The 24176-nt window shown below is 38.2% G+C and overlaps 1 protein-coding gene across 7 annotated transcripts in view; it reads left to right on the top strand.

Annotated features, from left to right (window-relative positions):
- The first annotated feature begins 4990 nt into the window (after positions 1 to 4990).
- LOC117596420 (alpha-tectorin) overlaps positions 4991 to 24176 on the top strand; it is an 87460-nt gene continuing 68274 nt past the window's right edge. For 4 of the 7 annotated variants that reach the window (XM_053231202.1, XM_053231205.1, XM_053231201.1 and 1 more), the window contains exons 1-6: positions 4991 to 5201; positions 5386 to 5449; positions 18443 to 18469; positions 20985 to 21020; positions 22150 to 22176; positions 23744 to 23770. In XM_053231202.1, the coding sequence (XP_053087177.1) occupies positions 5386 to 5449; positions 18443 to 18469; positions 20985 to 21020; positions 22150 to 22176; positions 23744 to 23770 (181 nt within the window). In that variant the 5' untranslated portion in view covers positions 4991 to 5201. The remainder of the gene's footprint in view (positions 5202 to 5385; positions 5450 to 18442; positions 18470 to 20984; positions 21021 to 22149; positions 22177 to 23743; positions 23771 to 24176) is intronic. The other 3 variants (XM_053231200.1, XM_053231204.1, XM_053231203.1) reach the window with 3 other exon arrangements.

Here is a 24176-nt window from a genome sequence, read left to right as displayed (position 1 = left end):
GGCCTTGCATGGCTGCTTCTGGAACAGACTCACTAATCTTTACTGATGATGGAGCTCATGATGGTAGCAGCAGAATGAATTCAGAAGCTACAGAAACATTCTGTCTGCCAATTTACAGAGAAATGCATCCAATCTAATCGGGAGAAACTTCATCATGCAGCAAGACAACGACCCAAAACACACTGCAACACAACAAAGCACTTCATCAGGGGGAAAGTGGAAGGTTTTAGACTGGACAAGTGCATCAGCAGACCTTAACCCAACTGAGCAGCATTTCATCTCCTGAAGAGGAGACTGAAGGGAGAAACCCCCCAAAACTAACACCAACTGAAAGAAGCTGCGCTACAAGCCTGGAAAAGCTTCACAAAAGAAGAATGCAGCAGTGTGGTGATGTCAGTGGGTCACCGGATTGATGCAGTTATTGCAAGCAAGAGATATGCAACCAAATATTGAGTGTTATTTACTTTAAAACGATCTGTTCCATTACTTTTGCTCACCTAAAGATTGTGTGTCTGCCAGCAAAGATGTTTGAAGTATTTGTAAATATCAGGAAATGAAAGCTGAAATTCTGATCTATCGTCTCATATTCATCTTTTGATCTCAAACCCAAATATCAAGTGGGTTTTTGCTGTCATTCCTCTATATAGCTTGTATATATTGGAACAAAATGTCATTTCTCCAGGACCATGGTGAGGAGGTGGGGGAAGAGGAAACAACAAAGTTAAGAAAATAGTCACATGTTAAATATGTAACCAAACCTGATGGTGTGGTGACTCCAGGGCAGGGCTGATGTTTCATAGATATAATCAGATTTATTTAGTCAGGTGATAAATGAAATCCTTCTGAGCAACAATAGAATAATAAATATTATCTCTACACATTTCACAAGCAAACTCCAAACTTTTTTTTTATACATACTATATGGCCAACAGAACGTGCACGCCTGGCCATCACACTCATATGTGTTGAACATTCCAGATTTATTCCCCGTGTGTTTGCTGTTATAATGAGCTCCACTCTTCTGGGAAGCTTTCCACTAGATGTTGGAGCGTGGCTGTGGGGATTTGTGTTCATTCAGCTACAAGAGCATTAGTGAGGTCAGGCGCTGATGTTGGGATGTCGAGGAGGTCTGGGGTTCAGTCGGTGTTCCAGTTCATCCCAAAGGTGTTCAGTGGGGTTGAAGTTATTGCCATGTGATTTCACAAACACACCATAAGATCTTGTTTCTGCTCAAGCTAGGTACTCAGTTTGCAGTTGTTTTCTTCCATCTCACTTCTCAAAGGTTCCCCTTTTTCTCTTTTCTCTTTCCTGCCATGTCAATTAACTCCATTGCAAGAGACTCACATAGTTTTCAAGGAAGCAGTGTCATAATACGTGTACCCAAATGTTACCAGGTATTTCTCAGAAATTAAAGTCTAGCTCAGGAAAAAATAGAATTCTGAAGATAAAGTAGAACCATATTAATTTAACCATAACTCATTGACAAAGGGGGCATTTTCTTTGGCTTTTTCTGGTTGGAGTTTGGGAATTACAGGTTTGAGTTGTTACAAGAGCTTGAGCTGAACGCAGCATTATTTTGGTGTTTGAAGGTTAAGGTGAGGAGGTGAAGAGAGAACAATAGAGTTAAAATGAAGGGAATGCTGCAGGGAAGTGTGTTTTACCAGAACTCACTTCCTTAAAATAAATAACCTGCTCATGTTCAATTCAATTATATAGTGTTTTTACAGTAGTCATTGTCACAAAGCAGCTTTACAGAAATCTGGATGTAGCTTTAGATTCCTAATGAACAGATCAGAGGTGAAAGTGGCATGAGTAAAAAGCTTGCAGTATATTTCAAGGTCTCATTTATGGTATTTTAAGAAGTGAAACTGTTACACACACTCAAGTCTGTAATGCTCAACTGGCTTCATGCTGTGTTGACATCGTCTCCTGTGTTGGGTGAATTATATTTACTTTTTCCTTGGTAATTAGGGTAATTAATTTTACAGATGATAAATGCAGAGTAATTCACTAGTCATTGTTAGCTGGCCAGCCTGGTTCAGGAGGAATAATTTTTAACTAAATAACCCTTAATATCAGATTCCTGATTCTGACAGGTACTCTCCACCCAGCGACACACGCCCTCTGAATCACCTGCTGAAAGAACATTTATTCCAAGGTCCAATCAGATCAATTCAAAGCCAGAGTGAACGTGCAGGTTTACGTTAAAACATGCACTAAAGATGTTATGATATTTTCACAGAGCAAATGTTGCAGTCTGCTTTGATCAATACAGTTTTTCTCCATTTATTTGACACATTTTTCCAAACTACATTGCTTGTTTTCAAATCAGTTAACACAGCAATCTGAACTCTTTATAATTTAGCAAAACAGATTGGAGACTTCCATTTATTTCACAGAAATTGAAAAATATATAAAGCAATTTTTAACAATCACTATGTACAAAAATCTTTATAAAAAGTACAACTGTCCTTTCAATTTGCCATCTTGCCAAAATCACACAGCATGTATTCAACTGCTATCAGTTTGAGGTGAATTGGTTAAGGAACGAGCTCAGCACCTGTAGTCCAATCAGCTTAATTGGTCACACAATAATCAGTGCTTTGCTGACTATAAAAGGCATCATCTGTCAAAGCTGTTGATCCTGAACTGATGGAAGAAAACAGAATGAGAAGACTGAGAGGTGGTAGAGTTGATGGGAGAGGAATGAGAGAGGAGAAAGAAGAAAAAGAGGGGGAGAAGGAGGAGAGGAAAGAGGGCACACAGGGCATGTTCCAAGAGTTAAAGGGAGAGGATCTGAAGGAAGAAGAGAAGGAAGAGCCTATAGAATAGTTTCTGATGAAATGAGAGCCGCTCTAATAAACCATGTTATTACAGTTTTTCCCAACTGGCTGCACGCATTTCCCAAAACATTACACACATTTCCATCAATTACAACCACAAAGTTTCAGTATTACACATACTATACTGAAAATCTTACACTTAAAGGGAAATACTCACTTTTCATTCAGAAATTTTACACACACGCCTCATAGCCAAATAATCCAGTCAGAATCACACACACACACACACACACACACACACACAAAGCAGATACAGTCAGGTCCGTAAGTATTTGGACAGTGACACTATTTTCCTAATGTTGCCTCTGTACACCACCACAGTGGATTTGAAATGAAGCAGTCAGTATGTGATTGAAGTGTAGACTTTCAGCTTTAATTCACGGGGTTTAAAAATATATTGCATTAACCGTTTAGGAATTATAGCTTTTTTTTAGAGTGCCTCCATTTTCAAGGCTCAAAAGTAATTAGACAAACTAACAATCATAAATATTGGAATTATTTTTAATACTAGGATGTAAATCCTTTGCAGTCTATGAGTGCCTGACTTACAGGAATGAAGAGTACTATTAGGAGGGTGTTATGTATTCAGAGGAACAAGGACATGCAGGTGTAAACATGTTCATACAAAACAACACTTCACCACAGAGAAATCCAGCAAAGGATCATCCGAGACAGTACACGTTTTATGACGGTGTTGCTGTGGTGGAACGCGGTGTAGCAGTTCTTTTCCTTTTGGAAATGCAAAGTATTTGATCACAATCCATATAAAAGGGTAACACTTCTGCAGGCCGTGGAAGAGGCGTGTGGGACATGGAGGCAAATGCTTGTCAAGCGTGGATCCAGCATTCAGTGTGTTTTTTCCCAAGATGCATCTGCACATGAGAATGTTCAGTGAGATACTGATGAAGTTCTCTGACCAACACCAACAATGAAAAGTAGTTGTATTATTTACAGTACAGTACAGTACACTGCATTTCCCATCAAGAGGCCAAGACAGATGTGCATGTATCAGACAACCACAGAAATAGAAGAGTGGGTAGTATTTCACATATTGGCAAACAGTCATTCATTTTACAGGAGATGAGAACGTATTGCTGAAAACATGATTCACTTTACCAAGGAATGTAGATAAATTGTATCTGATGAAAACATACTTACATTAGCATACTTGTGTTGCCATTGCTGAATAAAACGTGTAATCAAAAGATCACATGTCAATAACTCTGAGGTGAATATTTGCTTTTGAAAATAATATTAACAGAAAAGAATGCAGTACTTTATTCTGAAAAGGAACTGTATTGATGTGAAAAATGTAGTGTCTGTTATGATAGCTGTGATAAATGGGCCTAAGTTTGGATAAAAAGGCCAAATCAATGGAGGAAAAAATACATCCAGATCGCTATCATTCCATGTCGTCTATTTATCAGCATAATGTACACTAGGCTCAAGTCACATATTATCACCTGGAATCAGACATCAGTATCATTTTTACAAATACCAGTAAACAAGCACTGTATCATATTAATCTTATAATAAAGTTTATATTAAGATGTTTGTTTTAATATAGTTTTATTTATCACCTTTACAAATATAAATTAAGTTGTGAAGTAGGTGATACAAAGGTTAGTTTAGTCACGTACTTATAGTGGCGCAAGTATTCAGTGGCTGAAGGTGGTAGTGACAGCAGGTTTCAGTGATGTCCCTTAAACCATGGTAACCAATGCATGGATGTAAGTCGTCAAGTGGACAGCCTGATGTAGCTCAGCTGCTTAATGGATATTGTCCTCAGCTGCTTTGATTGGAGATGAACGTGACTACGAGGTAGAGTGGCATCAGCTAATAGCTCATTAGAGTGTAAACAGGCTGCATTGAGTTGAACAGTAGAACATTCTATGGTAGATGATGTTTTGTTCGGCACACCTTATACGAGAATGCTTTATCAGCTTTAGCAGCATTGGTTTAATAAGAGAATGTTTAAATGTAACATCACAGCTTGTTCATCAAAAAAAAAACATGAAGTATTTTCTTTTAAAACATATTTGGCAGTGATACAAGGAAGTAAATATCTGGACATACCTAAGAACTGGTTTAGGACAGTGTTTAAGGATTCCTTAGGATACCAGTCATGGTCCACCCACATTCATTTTAAAAAGTACGTGATGCTGAGTTCAGGGAAACTGCTGCAGAGGGTACAAGAAGAGTAGGAGTAGCATCAGTACTCACAGGTACTTCTGAGCTGCAGGCTGAGAAACCCAGAGAGAGAGAGAGAGAGAGAGAGAGAGAGAGAGAGAGAGAGAGAGAGAGAGAGAGAGAGGGGGCATCCTGAGTTTCCTCAGCAGTGACTTCCCAGGCAAGGAGGTAAAGTCACCGATTTTTTTTCATTATTTTTTAAAAATAAGCACACTGTATGTAAACCTGTTTTTATTTATGGCAACAATATTTTAACTGTTTTAACATCATTACATTTTTATTTGAAAAAAATGTTGGTGTATGTATGAATCAAAAAAGAATTTTGTTTGTAATAGTGTTTATTAACTGACAGATGTTTTTGACACAGGCGAACACAATGAGGTTTCTAATTCCACTGTGTGTGCTGATAATACACGGTAAGATTCTGACTACATCATTATTTTAGCTACTTTAACTGTCATATAGAACTCTAAGGACAAAATTGCATTCAGACTTACTGAAGCTCATTTATTTTCCCAGACAATGAAAAATTTTCATACACACACACACACACACACACACATATATATTTGTGAATGAACAGTGATATATATACATATATATATATATATATATATATATATATATATATATATATTGAATAAATACTGAAATATATTAAAAGAACACTGATATGGAATATGGAGTGAATATATATTGAAATATATTGAAGGAACATTATACACACACACACACACACACACACATATGAATATGGCCATGAAAATCAGTCAGTTGTCCAATTACTTTTGAGCCTGCGAAAATGAAGGGACTCTGTAAAAAATGGCTGTAATTCCTTACTGGTTAATGCAATATTTTTGTTAATGCAATATATTTGTTAATGCAATATTTTTCAAAAGCCACATAATTGCTTCATTTCAAATCCATTGTGATTGTGTGCAGAAGCAAAATTATGAAAATTGTGTTATTGTCCATATACTTATGGACCTTACAACTGTATATGTTTACAGTACTGTGCAAAAGTCTTAGGCACTCTATTTTTTTTTTTTTTTAGTACAAACTTTGTTATAGATGTTTATTTTCTGACTTCTACATTATTGATTCAGTACAAAACCATTTTAGATTCCAAACATTAGTTTTCCAGCACAAAATGAAATGTTACAGAAAAATGTTTGTATGTCAGTAAAGAAAGCAGCAGATTCCATAAGAGACACTTTTCAGATAAAAACATAATGAAGGCTGCTGGGTTTCGCTGCAGAAATAAGAAGCGAGTCGACAGTCAAAGTCTCCAGAAGAACTGTGGCTGCTTCTGCAAGATGCTCAGTAACACTTCCAGCTCATTTCCTTATAAAACTGCACACACTGCACCTCAGATACTGCTTTATTTATTTAAAGTGAAGGATCGTCACATTAAATACTGACTTTGTTTCATTTATTACTGTTTACTGCTCTTTATAGGATTTATTTAATGTAGAAACATTATTTTTCATTTTCATTATTTTTGAAGGCGTCTTTGTTCTACAGCATTTCTTTGCATGTGCCTAAGACTTTTGCACAGAACCGTATATACATATATATAATATATGAGCAGGGTTGGGAGAGTTACTTTAAAAATGCAATTTATTGCATTAAAAGAATGTAATCAGTAATGTTATCCAAGTATGAAAGTAATGTAATCTGATTACTTTTGGATTACTTCAAGGTCACGTGTAAATAAAGTCAAAAGAAAAGCAACATCACAAAAGTATTTCCGAGAACAACTTTAGAGTTTCAACTGAAGTTATGATGGAAATGAGAAGTGACAGTGGAGCACATTTCTGCAAGGACAGTGACCAATCGGAAATCTGAAGATCGAAAATATTATTAATTTTCATCATTTTGCAACATGATCTTAGAAGCTTTGTTATACAGTATGTAGTTACTAAACACATTATTATTTCTTTAAAAGTTTAATTCAGAAAAAATCGAGTTCTTTGAACATTCTTTATACTTATACATTCAAATTGCATTAAATAATCTTAACAAGTACAAGGAAAAAATGTCATTACCATCACACACAACATTTAAAAAGTCTTCACCATCTACATGTGCATTAGGCTATTTCAGAATACATGTTAATCAAGGCCGTGATCTTTCTTCATTTCACTGATCGAGCTTGGGGGGTTAGTGGGAGTTCCCCTTACTGGCTTGTGCATCCACAAAGCCAACAGTATTGAGGAGGACCCCTATCACCCCTCTCATGGACTCTTCACTCTCCTGCCATCTGGGAGAAGGTACAGGAGCATCCGTGCCATCAGCAGAATCCACAACAGTTTCTTCCCTGAGGCAGTCAGATTACTCAACACCCTGCTGCCTCCCAACACTCACCTGGGCTAGTCAAACACCTGACCCAGTCTGACTCAGTACCACCACACACCCGAACTCGTTTTTGCTGCTACACTTGTGCTGCTACATCACAAAATAGTTTATAGTTTACAGCCCATGTTCTGTGTATTTATTGTCTTTCACTCGTCTGACACTGTTGTGTATTTGCATTTTATGTAGTCTTGCTTACAGTACTGTGTTGCACCATGGTCCTGAATAAATGACATTTCGTTCCAACGTATACAAACTATATAGAGGAATGACGATAAAAACCCACTTGACTTGACTTGATAAGCTTCAGGTAATGTTCACATCAAACAGAATTGGGAAAAAGTGTGACCTCTGTGACATTAACCGTGGCATGGTTGTGGTATGTGTATATATATATATATATATATATATATATATATATATATATATACATAAATATATATATATATATATATATATATATATACATAAATATATACTCATCATCCACTTCAATAGGCACAGCTGTACACCTACTCATTCATTATCTAATCACACAATCGTGTGGCAGCATTGCAATGCATGAAATCATGCAGATACGGGCCAGCGGCTATCGGTAAGGTTCATACAAGCCATCAGAATGGGGAAAATGTTATCTCAGTGAATTTGACCATGGCATGATTGTTGGTGCCAGTCGGACTGGTTTGAGTATTTCTATAACTATAATTTTGATCATCTCCTGGGATTTTCATCCACTATATTCTCTAGGGTTTACTCAGAATGGTGCAATAAGCAGAGCGTGGCCAGACTGGTTTGAGCTGACAGAAAGTCTAGTAACACAAATAACCACTCTGTGCAATTGTGGCAAGCAGAAAAGCATCTCAGAATGAAAAACATGTCAAACCTTGAGGTGGATGGTCTACAACAGCAGAAGACCACGTCGGGTTCCACTTCCGTCAGCCAGAAACAGAAAGCTGAGGCTGCAGTGAATGCCACAGCTTATTTGAGTATTGTTGCTGAACATGTGCATCCCTTCATGGCCACAATTTACCATCTTCTGATAGCTACTTCTTTCATGAACATGACAGTGAGTTCAATGTTCTTCAGCGGCCTTCCCAGTCACTGGATCTGAATCCAATAGAACACCTTTGAGAAGTGGTAGAACGGGAGATCTGCAGCATGATATGGAATGAAAATTTGGCATAAAACGAAATCGCCTTTGATATGTATGTAATTAATATTTGCTATTAATACATTAACACATTACATTATTTTGACGAATTGTTATACATACGCTAATTCAATTCAATTCAATTCATTTTTATTTGTATAGCGCTTTTTTACAAAGGTCATTGTCTCAAAGCAGCTTTACACAAACAAAAGTAAAGTGAAGTGTGTGTGTGTGCCGTCTCTGATGAGCAAGCGGGGCGACGGTGGCAAGGAAAAACTCCCTGAGATGGTGATAGGAAGAAACCTTGAGAGGAACCAGACTCAACAGAGAACCCATCCTCATATGGGTTTACACTGTAGTGTGTGTGTGTGTGTGTGTACAATGTGTGTTGGCAGTGTGAAGCATTGCCGGTGGACAGGTCCAGAGTGAAGGGGGGGAGGTCTGGATCACCAGCAGCTCAGGAGTGTAGCTCGGCAGAAAGAGAAGGAAAGTGGTTAGGTACACTCACAGTCACCGTGTGGAGATAAAACTTAATGAGGAGTGCAGGGGACTCCGGCAGGACTAGCTATAACAGCATAACTAAAAGGAGAACCAGGGGGAAACACAGACGTGAGAGATCTCTGATATGTAAGGCATACAGTCACTCTGCCGTCACAAACCTGAGTGACTAACGAGAGTGAGGAAGACAGCATCCAAACATCACCATAAAACTCAACATCCATGAGTCCCCCAGATCTACTCCTTTGTCTAAAACACTAGTCGCTAAATGCTAGGTTAAATAAATAAGTCTTCAACCTCGACTTAAACACTGAGACCGTGTCTGCTTCACGTACATTAACTGGGAGACTATTCCATAATTTTGGGGCTTGGTAAGAGAAAGCTCTGCCCCCTGCCGTGGTTTTGGCAATGCGTGGTACTGATAGACAGCCTGCATCCTTAGAGCGAAGTAGGCGCGGCAGAACGTAAGGTACTAACATATCGCTTAAATACTGCGTAGCGAGACCGTTTAATGCTTTATAGGTTAGGAGTAATATTTTAAAGTCGATGCGGAATCTTACTGGGAGCCAGTGTAATGTAGATAAGACTGGCGTGATATGCTCATACTTCCTAGTCCTAGTCAGGACCCTCGCTGCTGCGTTCTGAACTATCTGAAGCTTATTTATGCATCTAGATGAGCATCCAGATAGTAAAGCAGTACAGTAATCTAATCTGGACGTGATAAATGCATGGACTAGTTTTTCAGCATCACTTAGTGAAAGTATATTTCTAATCTTAGCAATATTTCTGAGGTGGAAAAATGCTAACCTGCTTACATTATCTACATGCGCCTCAAATGAGAGATTAGAGTCTATAATCACACCGAGATCTTTTACTGTTAGACTACTTGAAACAGAGAGACCGTCTAAAGTAACAGTGTGATCTCTAAACTTACTTCTAGCGGCTTGTGGTCCCAGTACCAGAACCTCTGATTTTTCTGGGTTTAGCAGGAGAAAGTTGCTTAGCATCCAGTCTCTTATGTCTATCGCACATGCCTCAACTTTCTTTAACTGGCTATTCTCATCTGGCCTAGCTGAGACGTATAACTGTGTGTCATCAGCATAACAATGGAAGCTAATATTATGTTTACGGATTATGTTACCTAAAGGGAGCATGTATAACGTGAAAAGCAGTGGGCCTAAGACTGAACCCTGCGGAACGCCATATTCTACTCGATAACGTGCTGAGTGCTCACCGTTTACATCTACAAACTGATAACGATCAGTTAAATAAGATCTAAACCAGTCGAGGGCTGAGCCCTTGATTCCTACGACCTTTTCCAGTCTGTGAAGAAGGATATTATGGTCGATAGTGTCAAACGCTGCGCTAAGGTTGAGTGAAATTAATAGACTAATGCAACCCCGATCAGAGGCTAATAGCAAGTCATTGACTACTTTGACTAATGCTGTCTCTGTGCTGTGGTGGGGCCTGAAAACTGACTGATAAAGTTCATAGATATTATTACTTTGTAGATATGAAATTAGCTGCTGCGCTACTACCTTCTCTAGCATTTTAGATAGAAAGGGAAGGTTTGAAATCGGCCTATAGTTAGTTAAGTCACTAGGGTCATGGTCTGGTTTCTTCACTAGTGGTTTAATAACAGCTAATTTAAGTGATTTTGGAACGTACCCATTGCTCAGTGAGGAGTTAATTATTTTAAGCAGGGGTTCACTTACGGTTCCAACTATTTGCTTAAGAAGACGTGTTGGTACCGGATCTAATAGACAGGTTGATGATTTAGCAGAAGAGATGAGCGAGATTAAATCATTCTCTTCAAGAGGAGTAAAACTTTCTAAGCTCTGATCTATGGTTAGTCTATCCTCCCAGTCTATTGTATAATTTGGACTTTGGGCCTGTATCTCCTGCCTAATGTTTTTAATTTTGCTATCAAAGAATTTCATGAAATCGTTACTTTTATATGCTGTTATTGTGGAAATTTCTGTCGATGTCTTATTCCTAGTTAATTCTGCTATGGTGTTAAATAAGAATTTAGGATTACTTTTATTATTTTCTATAAGCGTTGATAAGTAAGTGGACCTAGCTTGCCTTAGAGCTTTTTTATAGGCTAAAATACTGTCTTTCCATGCTATTTTAAATGCTAGGAGTTTGGACTGGTGCCATTTACGCTCTAGCTTTCGGGCGTTCTGTTTTAGAGAGCGGGTGTGGTCACTATACCACGGAGCGAGTTTCTTATCTTTAATTGTTTTTCTTCTAAGTGGCGCTACATTATCTAAGGTACAGCGGAATGTCGACTCTAAAAATTCTGTCGCCTGTTCGAGTTCTAAAGGGTCTGATGGTGACCCTATACTAGCGGATAATTCTGGTAGGTGATTAATAAAGCTCTGCGCGGTCGCAGGTGTTATTGTACGGCTAATTCGGTAGCGCGGTTCTGTGTGTACAATGCTACTGTGACGCACACAAAACGAAATCAGACTGTGATCTGATATTGCCTCAGACTGCGGGATTATCACTATATCTGTTATATTAACTCCAAGAGATAATATTAAGTCTAACGTATGACCTGCTTTATGTGTGGATCCTACAACACACTGATTGACTCCCAATGAGTCAAGTATGGATGTAAACGCTATCTTCAGCGGGTTGCCTATATTCTCAAAATGAATGTTAAAGTCTCCGGTAATTATCGCTCGGTCCACAGAAACAACTAGGTTTGATAGGAAATCTGTAAATTCACTAAGAAATTCAGAGTACGGTCCTGGGGGTCTGTAGATAATAACTAACGGAAGGGATTGTGATGACTTATCATTAGCGACTGCACTTATGTTACTATAAAGTGCTTCAAATGAATTAAAGTTTTGTCCTAGTTTCTGTACGATGGTCAGATTATCCTTATGAATAACTGCGACGCCTCCTCCTCTACCGGTTAAACGAGGCTGATGTATGTAGCTATAAGCGGGCGGACTAGCTTCATTTAATGCAACATATTTGTTCTGCCTAATCCACGTTTCTGTTAAACATAACACGTCATACTCCTGGTCCGTGATCAGTTCATTAACTAAGAGCGTTTTAGACTCAAGAGATCTGATATTTAGCAAACCTAGCTTTAGAGTAGAGGTGCAGGCTGCGCTCTCAGTATTATTATCTAATGTAGGTATGTTTATTAAATTGCTAAAACAGACTTTAGTCTTTCTTAATTTTAATACAGCACGGGGAACAGACACAGTCTCAATGCTATGTACCCTAGGTGACGACTCTAGGCAGCTAGCAGACGGTTGGGTTAAGCCATTTGTATCAGACTGGTGAGTTGAACAGTAGCTATTATAATTGCGATCTGAGGTATGACTTACCAGTCAGATGGTGCGTAGTGTCCTAGAGATGTTGTCCGAGAGGACCGCTGCTCCAGCTCTGCTTGGGTGCAGGCCGTCAGTGTGGTAGAGCCTAGGACGCTCCCAGAAAATATTCCAGTTATCAATAAAGGGTAATTTCTGGTCTTGACACCATGACTGTAACCATTCATTAAAAGCAAATAGCCTACTGAACCTCTCAATTCCTCGCTGGCACTTGGGAAGCGGTCCTGACACGATGATCCTCGTCGTGGGCGATGTGCTGCGTACCTTCTCGACCAGGCTTCTGAAGTCCTTCTTCAGGATCTCCATCTGCCTCAGCCTAGTGTCGTTCGTGCCAGCATGGAGGACCACAGCTCCGATGTTCTTCTTATTCAGTATCGCGGGTACCTGTGCAGCGACATCGAGTACACGAGCACCAGGAAAACAGCGAGTGCGCACCTTACCTTTAGCTGAGCATGCACAGCATGCACAGCATGCACATGCAATTTGGAGGCCAAGTCAACACCTTGAACTCTTTGTCATGTTCCTCAAATCATTCCTGAACAGTTTCTGCAGTGTGGCAGGGAGCATTATCCTGTTGAAAGAGGCCACTGCCATTAGGGAACACCATTGCCATGAAGGGGTGTAACCTGGTCTGCAACAATGTTTAGGTAGGTGGTACATGTCAAAGTAACATCCACATGAATGTCAGGACCCGAGGTTTCCCAGCAGAACATTGCCCAGAGCATCACACTTCCACCACCAGCTTGCCTTCTTCCCATAGTGCATGCTGGTGCAGTCTCTTCCCCAGGTAAGTGCCCGGCCATCCACATGATATAAAAGAAAACGTGATTCATCAGACCAGGCCACCTTCTTCCATTGCTCCATGGTCCAGTTCTAATGCTCACGTGTCCATTGTAGGAGCTTTTGGTGGTGGACAGGGTCAGCATGGGCTCTCTGACCGCTCTGCAGCTACGCAGCTCCATACGCAGCAAGCTGCACTGCACTGTGTGTTCTGACTCCTTTCTATCAGAGCAGCTTTAACTTTTCAGCAGTTTGTGCTACAGTAGCTCTTGGAGCTACAATGAGCCTTGGGTGTCCATGACCCTGTCACTGGTTCACCGGTTGTCCTTCCTTGGTAGGTACTAACCACTGCATACCGGGAACACCCCACAAGACCTGCCGTTTTGGAGATGCTCTGACCCAGTCGTCTAGCCATCACAATTTGGTCTTTGTCAAAATTGCTCAGATCCTTACGCTTGCCCATTTTTCATCAACTTCAAGAATTGACTGTTCACTTGCTGCCTAATATATCCCTCACCTTGACAAGTTCCATTGTAACGATATAATCACTGTGAAATAATCACTTCACCTCTCAATGGTTTTAATGTTATGGCTGATCAGTGTACGTTAAAAACACAATGCCTCCCTCTGGTGTGTGTGGGGGTATTGCAGGTTGTTGGCATGACATATTTTTAGTTACTCCTTAAACTCCTTAAACATTAGGAATAAAACACACACACACACACACTCACACATATACATGAAGGACAGTGGTAGACCTCCAGTTAGATCATGGCAGAGAGAGACACTTCCTTCTCACTTTCAACATCTTTTATGGTCCTGGGGAGAGACTGATGGACCTGCATCTGTCCTTCTTGTGTGTTATTGACTTCACCTATCAGTGGTTTTATTGTTGGTTTTATTGTTCTGGCTGATTGGTGTACATATATATATATATATATATATATATATATATATATATATATATGTGTGTGTGTGTGTGTGTGTGTGTGTATATATATATATATATATATATATATATATATATATATATATATATAATTTGATCGCCATCAATTTAGTGTAGTCATGGAAGATCATTTTGAAATACTGTTTAGCAATATGTATATCCTCGCAATGATAGAGTGCAGCAGAACAAAATAAGCAATATGTTACGTTTTTATTTTTGACATTAGTTTACGGTCACTGGGAAGAAAATTAGGGAAAACAAAAATGAACGGACAAAATGGTCATTTAATTATTTTCATAGGAAGCACCAGAATGAGTTGAGCAATATAGTGGCCAGTCAGGTTAAAAGTGACATCATACAGAGAGTGCATGAAGCTGGAATTTTTGCTCTTATTGCAGATGAAACGCAAGACATAAATAGGCATGAGCAAGTTGCAGTGGTTTTACGATATGTCGACAGAGACCTCGTTGTGCATGAATCATTCTTTGGATTTTATTGGACTGACAAAACAGATGGTGAATCTTTGGCCCTCCTTTTAAAGAATGTACTGATGAGCCTTAATCTTGATATCTGCAACATGCCTAGCATCTAGCAAAATCTCTGCTCTCTTAGCAATTAAAACTTTTCACCACTTTCAGCAGCTTTGGAAGTTAACCGACGAATAGTGCGATAAGAACAGCTACTATGGCCCTTAATGTCCATGGAGGAGAACATCAAGCATCAGTGACTGAAGCAATGTTGTAAAGAAGAGTGGGCCAAAATTCCTCCAAAATGATGTGAGAGACTGATAAACTCCTACAGAAAACACTTACTTCAAGTTATTGTTGCTAAAGTTGGTTCTACATGTTACAGAGTTATAGGGTGTACTTTCTTTTTCCCATCACTGCATACATGTGTGTGTGTATATATATAGTCAGGTCCGGAAGTATTTGGACACTGACAGAGTTTTTGTGATTTTGCCTTTATACTCCACCACAATGGATTTGAAATAAAACAATCAAGATGTGATCGAAGTGTAGACTTTCAGCTTTATTTTAAGAGGTTCCACAAAAATATGGCATTTACCATTTAGGAATTACAGCCATTTTCAACAAAGTACCTCCATTTTCAGGGGCTCAAAGGTATTTGGACAATTGACTGACAAGAAGTTAATTGGCCAGGTGCAGTCCATTCCCTCATTACTGCAAGAAAAATGAAGCAGATAAATGGTCTGGAGTTGATATCGGGTATTGAGTTGGCATTTGGCAGCTGTTGGACTGGAGCTACCAATATGAAGTCCAATGAGATCTCAGTGCAAGTGAAGGAGGCCATCATTAGGCTGAAAAAAACAACATAAATCTATAAGAGAGATAGCAAAAACCTTAGATATGGCCAAATCAACAGTTGGGTACATTCTTAAAAAGAAAGAAAGCACTGGTGAGCTCAACAACATTGAAAGGCCTGGAAGACCACGGAAGACTAAACTAAAACTAAACTAAAGTGGATGATCGCAGAATCCTTTCCTTGGTGAAGAAAAACCCCTTCACAACATCAACAGAAGTCAAGAATACTCTGGAGAAGGTAGGCGTATCATTGTCAAAATCTACAATCAAGAGACGCCTTCATGAATGTAAATACAGAGGATTTACAACAAGGTGCAAAACACTGGTAACATTCAAGAACAGGAAAGCCAGATTAGACTTTGCCAAAAAACATCTAAAAAAAGCCTCCCATGTTCTAGAATAAGATTCTTTGGACTGATGAAACCAAGATTAACTTGTACCAGAATGATGGGAAGAGAAAAGTATGGCGAAAGAAAGAAACAGCTCATGATCCAAGTATACCACATCATGTGTCAAACATGGTGGAGGCAGTGTTATGGCATGGGCATGTATGGGTGCCAATGGAATGGGCTCACTGGTGTTTATTGATGATGTGGCTGCTGACAGATGTAGCAGGATGAATTCTGAGGTGTATAGGGCTTTACTCTCTGCTCACATTCAGCCAAATGCTACAAAACTGATAGGATGCCGCTTCACAGTGCAGGTGGATAATGACCCTAAACATACTGCGAAAGCAACTCAAGACTTTTTGAAGGCAAAGAAATGGAATATTCTTCAATGGCCAAGTGAGTCACCTGATCTCAACCCAATAGAGCATGCTTTTCACTTACTGAAGACAAGACTGAAGGCAGAAAGACACACAAACAAGCAGCAACTGAAGGTGGCTGCAGTGAAGGCCTGGCAAAGCATCTCCAGGGAGGAATCTGAGTTTTGAGAACATGGGCTCCAGACTTCAGGCAGTCACTGACTGCAAAGGATTTTCATCCAAGTATTAAAATTATGGTTATATTTACAATTATGTCACTTTGTCCAAATACCTTTGAGCCCCTGAAAATGGAGGTACTTTGTTGAAAATGGCTGTAATTCCTAAATGGTAAATTCCATATTTTTGTGGAACCTCTTAAAATAAAGCTGAAAGTCTACACTTCAATCACATCTTGATTGTTTTATTTCAAATCCATTGTGGTGGTGTATAAAGGCAAAATCACAAAAACTCTGTCATTGTCCAAATACTTCCGGACCTGACTGTATATTGGATTGGCATTGAAATGTGCAGTCTTTCATTTACATCCAAATCATGTGAACAGTGTACAAATTATAACACCATTTATATGTAGTCCCCCATTTCAGGGCCAAGTAATTGGACATACTATCAATCATAAATTACATTGTAATTTTTTAATAATTGCTTGCAAATCCACTCATAAGGACTCTCAAGAATCTGCAAAAGGTTTTCCATGCTTAGTGGTTTCCAGCTCTTTTCAAACTGCCCCTTCTCACTGTCAACTTTGTGCTTTTTGTCTGTAGCCATGACTAAATATCATTCTGTAAATAAATTTAGATGTGTAATCAGAAAAAGGCTTTTGCACTTTAGCTGTGTTAACACATTCTCCTGCCAGAAAGGCAAAAATTGCGATGTGTTGGACGGTGGGTATTACAGTGAGGGAGTTTTACAGTGAGGAAGTGTTACAGTGAGGGAGTTTTACAGTGTTAAAGTATGGGAGTATAAGAGTGAAGGAGTATTACAGTGAGGAAGTATAAGAGGGAATGTTATAGGGAGGGGATGTTACAGGGAGGGAGTGCTATTTTATAGATGATACATTTCTCAAAGTAAGAAATATAAACTCATTAATTAATAAATTATGGTTGTTTGACTGGGTGATTGATTGAATGATAAATTGATTGTTAAAATAGAATTTTATGACATAGCACATGTCATATTATAATATTATTATCCTTATGCAGACACATTACATTAATGTAAACCTTATGCAGTCAGATGATTAATGAAATTATTACACAGTCACACTAGGTTAAAGTAAACCTCATGGAGTTACATTACCTTAATGTAAACTTAATGCAATCACAATATATTATTGTAAACATCATGCAGTCACATGACATTAATGTAAATCTTATGCAGTCAGATGTTATTAACGAAATTATTACAGTGAAGTAGTATTAAAGTCCAGTTTGGGAGTATTAGAGTGAGGACATGTATAGTGATGGGATATTATAGTGACAGAATATATTTCAGTGAGGGTGTGTTACAGTGAATGTGTTACAGTGAGGCAGTGTTAATGGAAGAGCGCCTCCTATCTGTAGATGCTTGGTAATTGTACTGTCACTACAAACCTTAGGCTCCAACTACTAATCTGATCAAATTTTATCAGATTACAGAAGGAAACTTTTTTTAATTAATAAAATGCCTTTTATAAAATACTTTTAACAATTATGAAAAAAGTTAAAACACAAGCCAATAAAAATTGAACAGTAAAACTTATTAAGCCACATTATTTAAAGTAAACCTAATGCAGCCACATTATGTTAATGTAAAACTTAAGATAAGATAAGATAAGATAAGATAAGATAAGATTTGTGCAGACACAAAGTAAATGAAGAGTTAATCAGATGCCCTAAAATAGGATTTTACAGTCTGATAGCTGCTGAGAGGAAGAACCCGTGAAAGTGCTTCATTCTGCACCAAGGCACATAGCCACATGACATTAATGTAAATCATATGTACAATAGTTACATGATGTTAACATTAAACCACAAATAACTCAAAACTAAATACCCCCCTCAACCACCAATAGCAATAACACCTCAACCAGAAATATTCACAACTACAAACAACCTCAAGTTAAGCAGGCATTATTAGTTATTATACACCTCATACAGTCACCTTACATTAATGTTAGCTTTATTAAGCCAAATTATGTTATTTTAAACTGTATGAAGTCCCATTACATTAATGTAAACTTTATGTGTTTTGTTTCTTGCAGTGGGCCTAACAAGGAGCCAAATTACAGGTAAATACATTTCAATTCTAAATTTTATCTGTTGACAAATGGCAATACATTTCTCAAAATAAGAAGTCACATTACATTAATGTAAACCATATGCAGTCAGATGATTAATGAAATTACTACACAGTCACACTAGGTTAAAGTAAACCTCATGTATCTTAATGTAAATTTACAATTTATTATTGTAAACATTATGCAGTCACATGACAATAATGTATATCTTATGCATTTTGGTTTTTTTTGTATATATATATATATGTATATATATTTGTATATATATATATATATATATATATATATATATATATATATATATATGTATATATATACATTGGCTGTCAGGAAAACACCAGGCGGATTCAAGTGCGAGTTCGGTGACACTTTAATGAGATAGCGAGAAAATAAACAGACTGTGTACTGTGAGTAGAAAATCATGGGTGCAGTGGTGGCAGGTTTCCTTGGTGGCACTCAGCTGCAACAAGGAATAAATAGTCCAATAATCCTGGCAAGATGACTGTAATCCACCAGAGTGCGGGGAACCGGGAAAGAGAGCAACCGCGGAAACTGTAGAGAACACAGACATGAAACACAACGAACTGACAAAGACAGGACAAACACTGAGGCTTAAATAGAGCCGTAAATGAGTGGCAGCTGAAACAAATGAACTAATTAGCGGTAGTACATAAAACGACGAGAAGAGGCCGGTGAACCCATGAACCGTGACATTGGCAGTATTTATTTATTTATTTATTTATTTATTTATTTATTGTTATTTAGATTGGTTGATTTAGTGAGTGATTCATTAATTTATTTTGATTAATTTATTGACAGATTGATCTATTGTTGAAATAAAACTTTGGCAGATGTCACAAAAGTAAATGTGTTCCGATAAAAGCAATTCCTGACATTCCAATTCCTTTAAAACTCTGCAAACTGTGAAATAAATAGCCATTTTTGTCTGATATTCTCTCAGTGAGGGAGTATTACAGTGAGGGAGTGTTACAGTGAGGAATTGTGACAGGGAGAGAGTGTTGCAGTGAGGGAGTGTTACAGTGAGGGAGTGTTACAGTGAGGGAGTGTTACAGTGAGGGAGTGTTACAGGGAGAGAGTGTTACAGTGAGGGAGTGTTACAGTGAGGGAGTGTTACAGTGAGGGAGTGTTACAGTGAGGGTGTATTACAGTGATGAAGTGTTACAGTGAGGGAGTGTTACAGTGAGGAAGTGTTACAGTGATGAAGTGTTACAGTGAGGGAGTGTTGCAGTGAGGGAGTGTTACAGTGATGAAGTGTTACAGTGAGGGAGTGTTACAGTGAGGGAGTGTTACAGTGAGGAAGTGTTACAGAGAGGAATTGTGACAGGGAGAGAGTGTTGCAGTGAGGGAGTGTTACAGTGAGGGAGTGTTACAGTGAGGGAGTGTTACAGTGAGGGAGTGTTACAGTGATGAAGTGTTACAGTGAGGGAGTGTTACAGTGAGGGAGTGTTACAGTGAGGAAGTGTTACAGAGAGGAATTGTGACAGGGAGAGAGTGTTGCAGTGAGGGAGTGTTACAGTGATGAAGTGTTACAGTGAGGGAGTGTTACAGTGATGAAGTGTTACAGTGAGGGAGTGTTACAGTGAGGGAGTGTTACAGTGAGGGAGTGTTACAGTGAGGAAGTGTTACAGTGAGGGAGTGTTACAGTGAGGAAGTGTTACAGTGAGGGAGTGTTACAGGGAGAGAGTGTTACAGTGAGGAAGTGTTACAGAGAGGAATTGTGACAGGGAGAGAGTGTTGCAGTGAGGGAGTGTTACAGTGATGAAGTGTTACAGGGAGAGAGTGTTGCAGTGAGGGTGTATTACAGTGAGGGTGTATTACAGTGATGAAGTGTTACAGTGAGGGAGTGTTACAGTGAGGAAGTGTTACAGTGATGAAGTGTTACAGTGAGGGAGTGTTACAGTGAGGAAGTGTTACAGTGAGGGAGTGTTACAGTGATGAAGTGTTACAGTGAGGGAGTGTTACAGTGAGGGAGTGTTACAGTGATGAAGTGTTACAGTGATGAAGTGTTACAGTGAGGGAGTGTTACAGTGAGGAAGTGTTACAGTGAGGGAGTGTTACAGTGAGGAAGTGTTACAGTGATGAAGTGTTACAGTGAGGGAGTGTTACAGTGAGGAAGTGTTACAGTGAGGGAGTGTTACAGTGAGGAAGTGTTACAGTGAGGGAGTGTTACTGTGAGGGAGTGCTATTTTATAGACAATACATTTCTTAAAGTAATAAATATAAACTCATAAATTAATAAATTATGTTTGATTGGGCGATTGATTAAATGATAAATTCATTGTTAAAATAGAATTTTATGACATAGCACATTTCATATGCAGTCAGATGATTAATGAAATTACTACACAGTCACACTAGGTTAATGTAAACCTCATGTAGTCACATTACCTTAATGTAAACTTAATGCAATCACAATTTATTATTGTAAACATTGTGCAGTTACATGACATTAATGTAAATCTTATGCATTTTTTTTTTATTGCAGTGGAAACAACGACAGAAACAACAGTGGAAACAACAGGTAAATGAATGTGAAAGGGATTCATTAATTTATTTTGATTAATTGATTGATAGATTGATCCATTGTTTAAACTGACTGTCCAATTCCTTTAAAACTCTTCAAACTCTAGTTACATGATGTTAAAATTAAACCACAAATAACTCAAAACTAAATACCCCCCTCAACCGCCAATAGCAATAACACCTCAACCAGAAATATTCACAACTACAAACAACCTCAACCACAAATATCCCATAACTGACTGCCCCTTTAACCAGCAATAATCCCACAGCCAAATATCATCTCAACCACATATACCCCCACAGCTAAATACCTGCTCAATCACAAATACCCCCACAGCTAAATACCTGCTCAATCACAAATACCCCCACAGCTAAATACCTGCTCAATCACAAATACCCCCACAGCTAAATACCTGCTCAATCACAAATACCCCCACAGCTAAATATCATCTCAACCACAAATACCCCCACAGCTAAATACCTGCTCAATCACAAATACCCCCACAGCTAAATACCTGCTCAACCACAAATACCCCCACAGCTAAATACCTGCTCAATCACAAATATAAACACAGCAAATTAAAACCTCAACCACAAAAATCCATAGCTAAACAAACCCTCCAGCACAAATGCATACAGTACATTATGTTAATGTAAAAGTTAAGCAGGCATTATTAGTTATTGTACACCTCATACAGTCACCTTACATTAATGACATTGCAGTCACATTACATTAGGAGTGCTACAGTGAGGTAATATTACAGTGTGGGATTATTTCACTGAGGGAGTGTTACAGGCAGGGAGTATTACGGTGAGGCACTATTACTGCCAGAGTATTACAGTGAGGGAAAAGTGAGGGAGTGTTAGAGTTACAGCTAAACACCCACTCAATCACTCAACCACCCCCCAGCTAAATATCCTCTGAATCCCACATAGCTAAATATCCCAACCACTAATACCAGCACAGCCAAATATACTCTCAAACACAAATACTTCATAGCTAAATACACCCTCCAGCACAAATACTCCTACAGTACATTACATTAATGTAAACCATGTGCAGTGACATTATGTTAATGTAAACATTATGCAGTCACACTGAATCTTATGTATCTTTATTCTTACAGGGGGATCAATCCCTTATCAACCACCAGGTAAATCAATTTCAATTTAGATTTTATCAGAATAAGTATGCCCTAAATTTGCCCTAAACCACATTTCATTATTGTAAACCTTATACTATCATATTACATTATTATAAACCTTATGCAGTCACATTCTGTTAATCTAAGCCTTATGCAGTCATACTGCACTAATGTCAACCTTAGTCAGCCACATGACATTAATGTAAATATTACACAGATGTATTATGTTTACGTAAACGCTATGCATTCACATTTCATTAATAAAAACCTCATGCAGTTCCACTATAATATTGTAAATCTTATGCAGTCACTTTACATTAATATAAAATTTATGCAGTAATATTATGTTTATGTGAATCTCGTGCGGGCACTTAATGTTAATTCAAATTTTATACAGTCACATTACATTAGTATAAACCTTAAGCAGCCTTATGTATATAATGGTAATGTAAATCTTAAGTAGTCACATGATGTTAAAGTAAATATTACAATGTCCCCTTACATTAGGATAAAACTTATGCAGTTGTGTTACTTGAATGTAAGCCTTATGAAGCCACATTATGTTATTGCTTATGCAGTCAATTCAATTCCATTTTATTTGTGTAGCAGTTTTAACAATGGCCACTGTCACAAAACAGCTTTACAGAAATATATAAATTCAGGATATAAATTTTAAACTTATAAATTTATAATTGTATAGCTAATAAGCAAACCAGAGGCGACACTGGTGAGGAAAACTCCCTGACATGATATGAACATTTACATTTATGGCATTTGGTAGACACCCTTATCCAGTGCGACTTACAATTATCTCATTTATACAACTGAGCAGTTGAGGGTTAAGGGCCTTGCTCAAGGGCCCAGCAGTGGCAGCTTGGTGGTGCTGGGATTTGAACTCTCAACCTTCCGCTCAGAGGGCTAACGTCTTAACCACTGAGCTAGCACAATTAAGTGCCAAACTATTCATGGCAATTGCAGTTCTAAGCCATGTCCATGGTTTCTTAGTGGTGCCATCCTCAGTAATCTCATTGATCTTTAGGCTGTCCGTGTGGTTTCCAAGTGAACAAAATATGCAAAATTATCCAACAGTCACATTATGCTACAGTAAGATGTACGCAGTCGTATAAATTTAATGTAAACCTTATGCAGTCATATTACATTAATTTAAAAGTTATGCAGCCACATTATGTTACAGTAATGTTAATGTAAACCTTATGGGGGAACACTGTTTTAATGTAAACTTTAAGCAGTCACATCATGTTAATATAAACCATAAGGAGCCACATTACGTCAATGAAAAACTTATGCACACACATTACACTAATATATAATACATAATACATAATAATACATAATGCCAGGCATTTCTCCCTCATGCCGACTGTGCTCGCCAAGCACGTGCTTCTGGTTTATGTCTTTGTTAATGTTGCCATGAGTGTTATTGTTTTTGTTTCTGTCCTGTCTCCGCCCCTATACTGTTACTGGAAGTTTCTCCTCATGCGTCATGATTAATCTCACCTGTTCCCAATTCACCCTTCAATTAGTTTACAAACCTTGTACATTTTGTTTCTTGCAGTGGGACCAATTGTGAACCATATCACAGGTAAATGACTTTTCAATTTATTTTAGCTGCTGCTAAATTTTTTTCAGAGTAAGAAACATAAATTGACTTTATTTATTAATGCATTTATTTATTTATTTCCTAATTAATTATTTAAATCTGAACAATGACAGAGTTTGTGTGATTCATTCAGACTCTTTGCAGCATATAACTGTGGATCAGAATGTAAAAAATTAAAATTTCTAGCTTTCACTGAAGTGACTCATCACTCAACCTTGAAGCATTTATCACACCCCGCTCTGCACCACGCTCCCTCCAAGCCTCTAGCATTGCTTGAATGGTCCCACCATCTCTCAGGGTACAAGGAAGAAGGAAAAAAGAAAGACAGTATTTATTCATCACATACTGTACATTACAGTGCAGAGCAAAGAGGGTTAAGGGCCTTTCT

Source organism: Pangasianodon hypophthalmus, chromosome 29, assembly GCF_027358585.1.
Source record: "Pangasianodon hypophthalmus isolate fPanHyp1 chromosome 29, fPanHyp1.pri, whole genome shotgun sequence".
Lineage (NCBI taxonomy): Eukaryota > Metazoa > Chordata > Actinopteri > Siluriformes > Pangasiidae > Pangasianodon > Pangasianodon hypophthalmus.
This window is presented reverse-complemented; position numbering and strand designations above follow the sequence as displayed.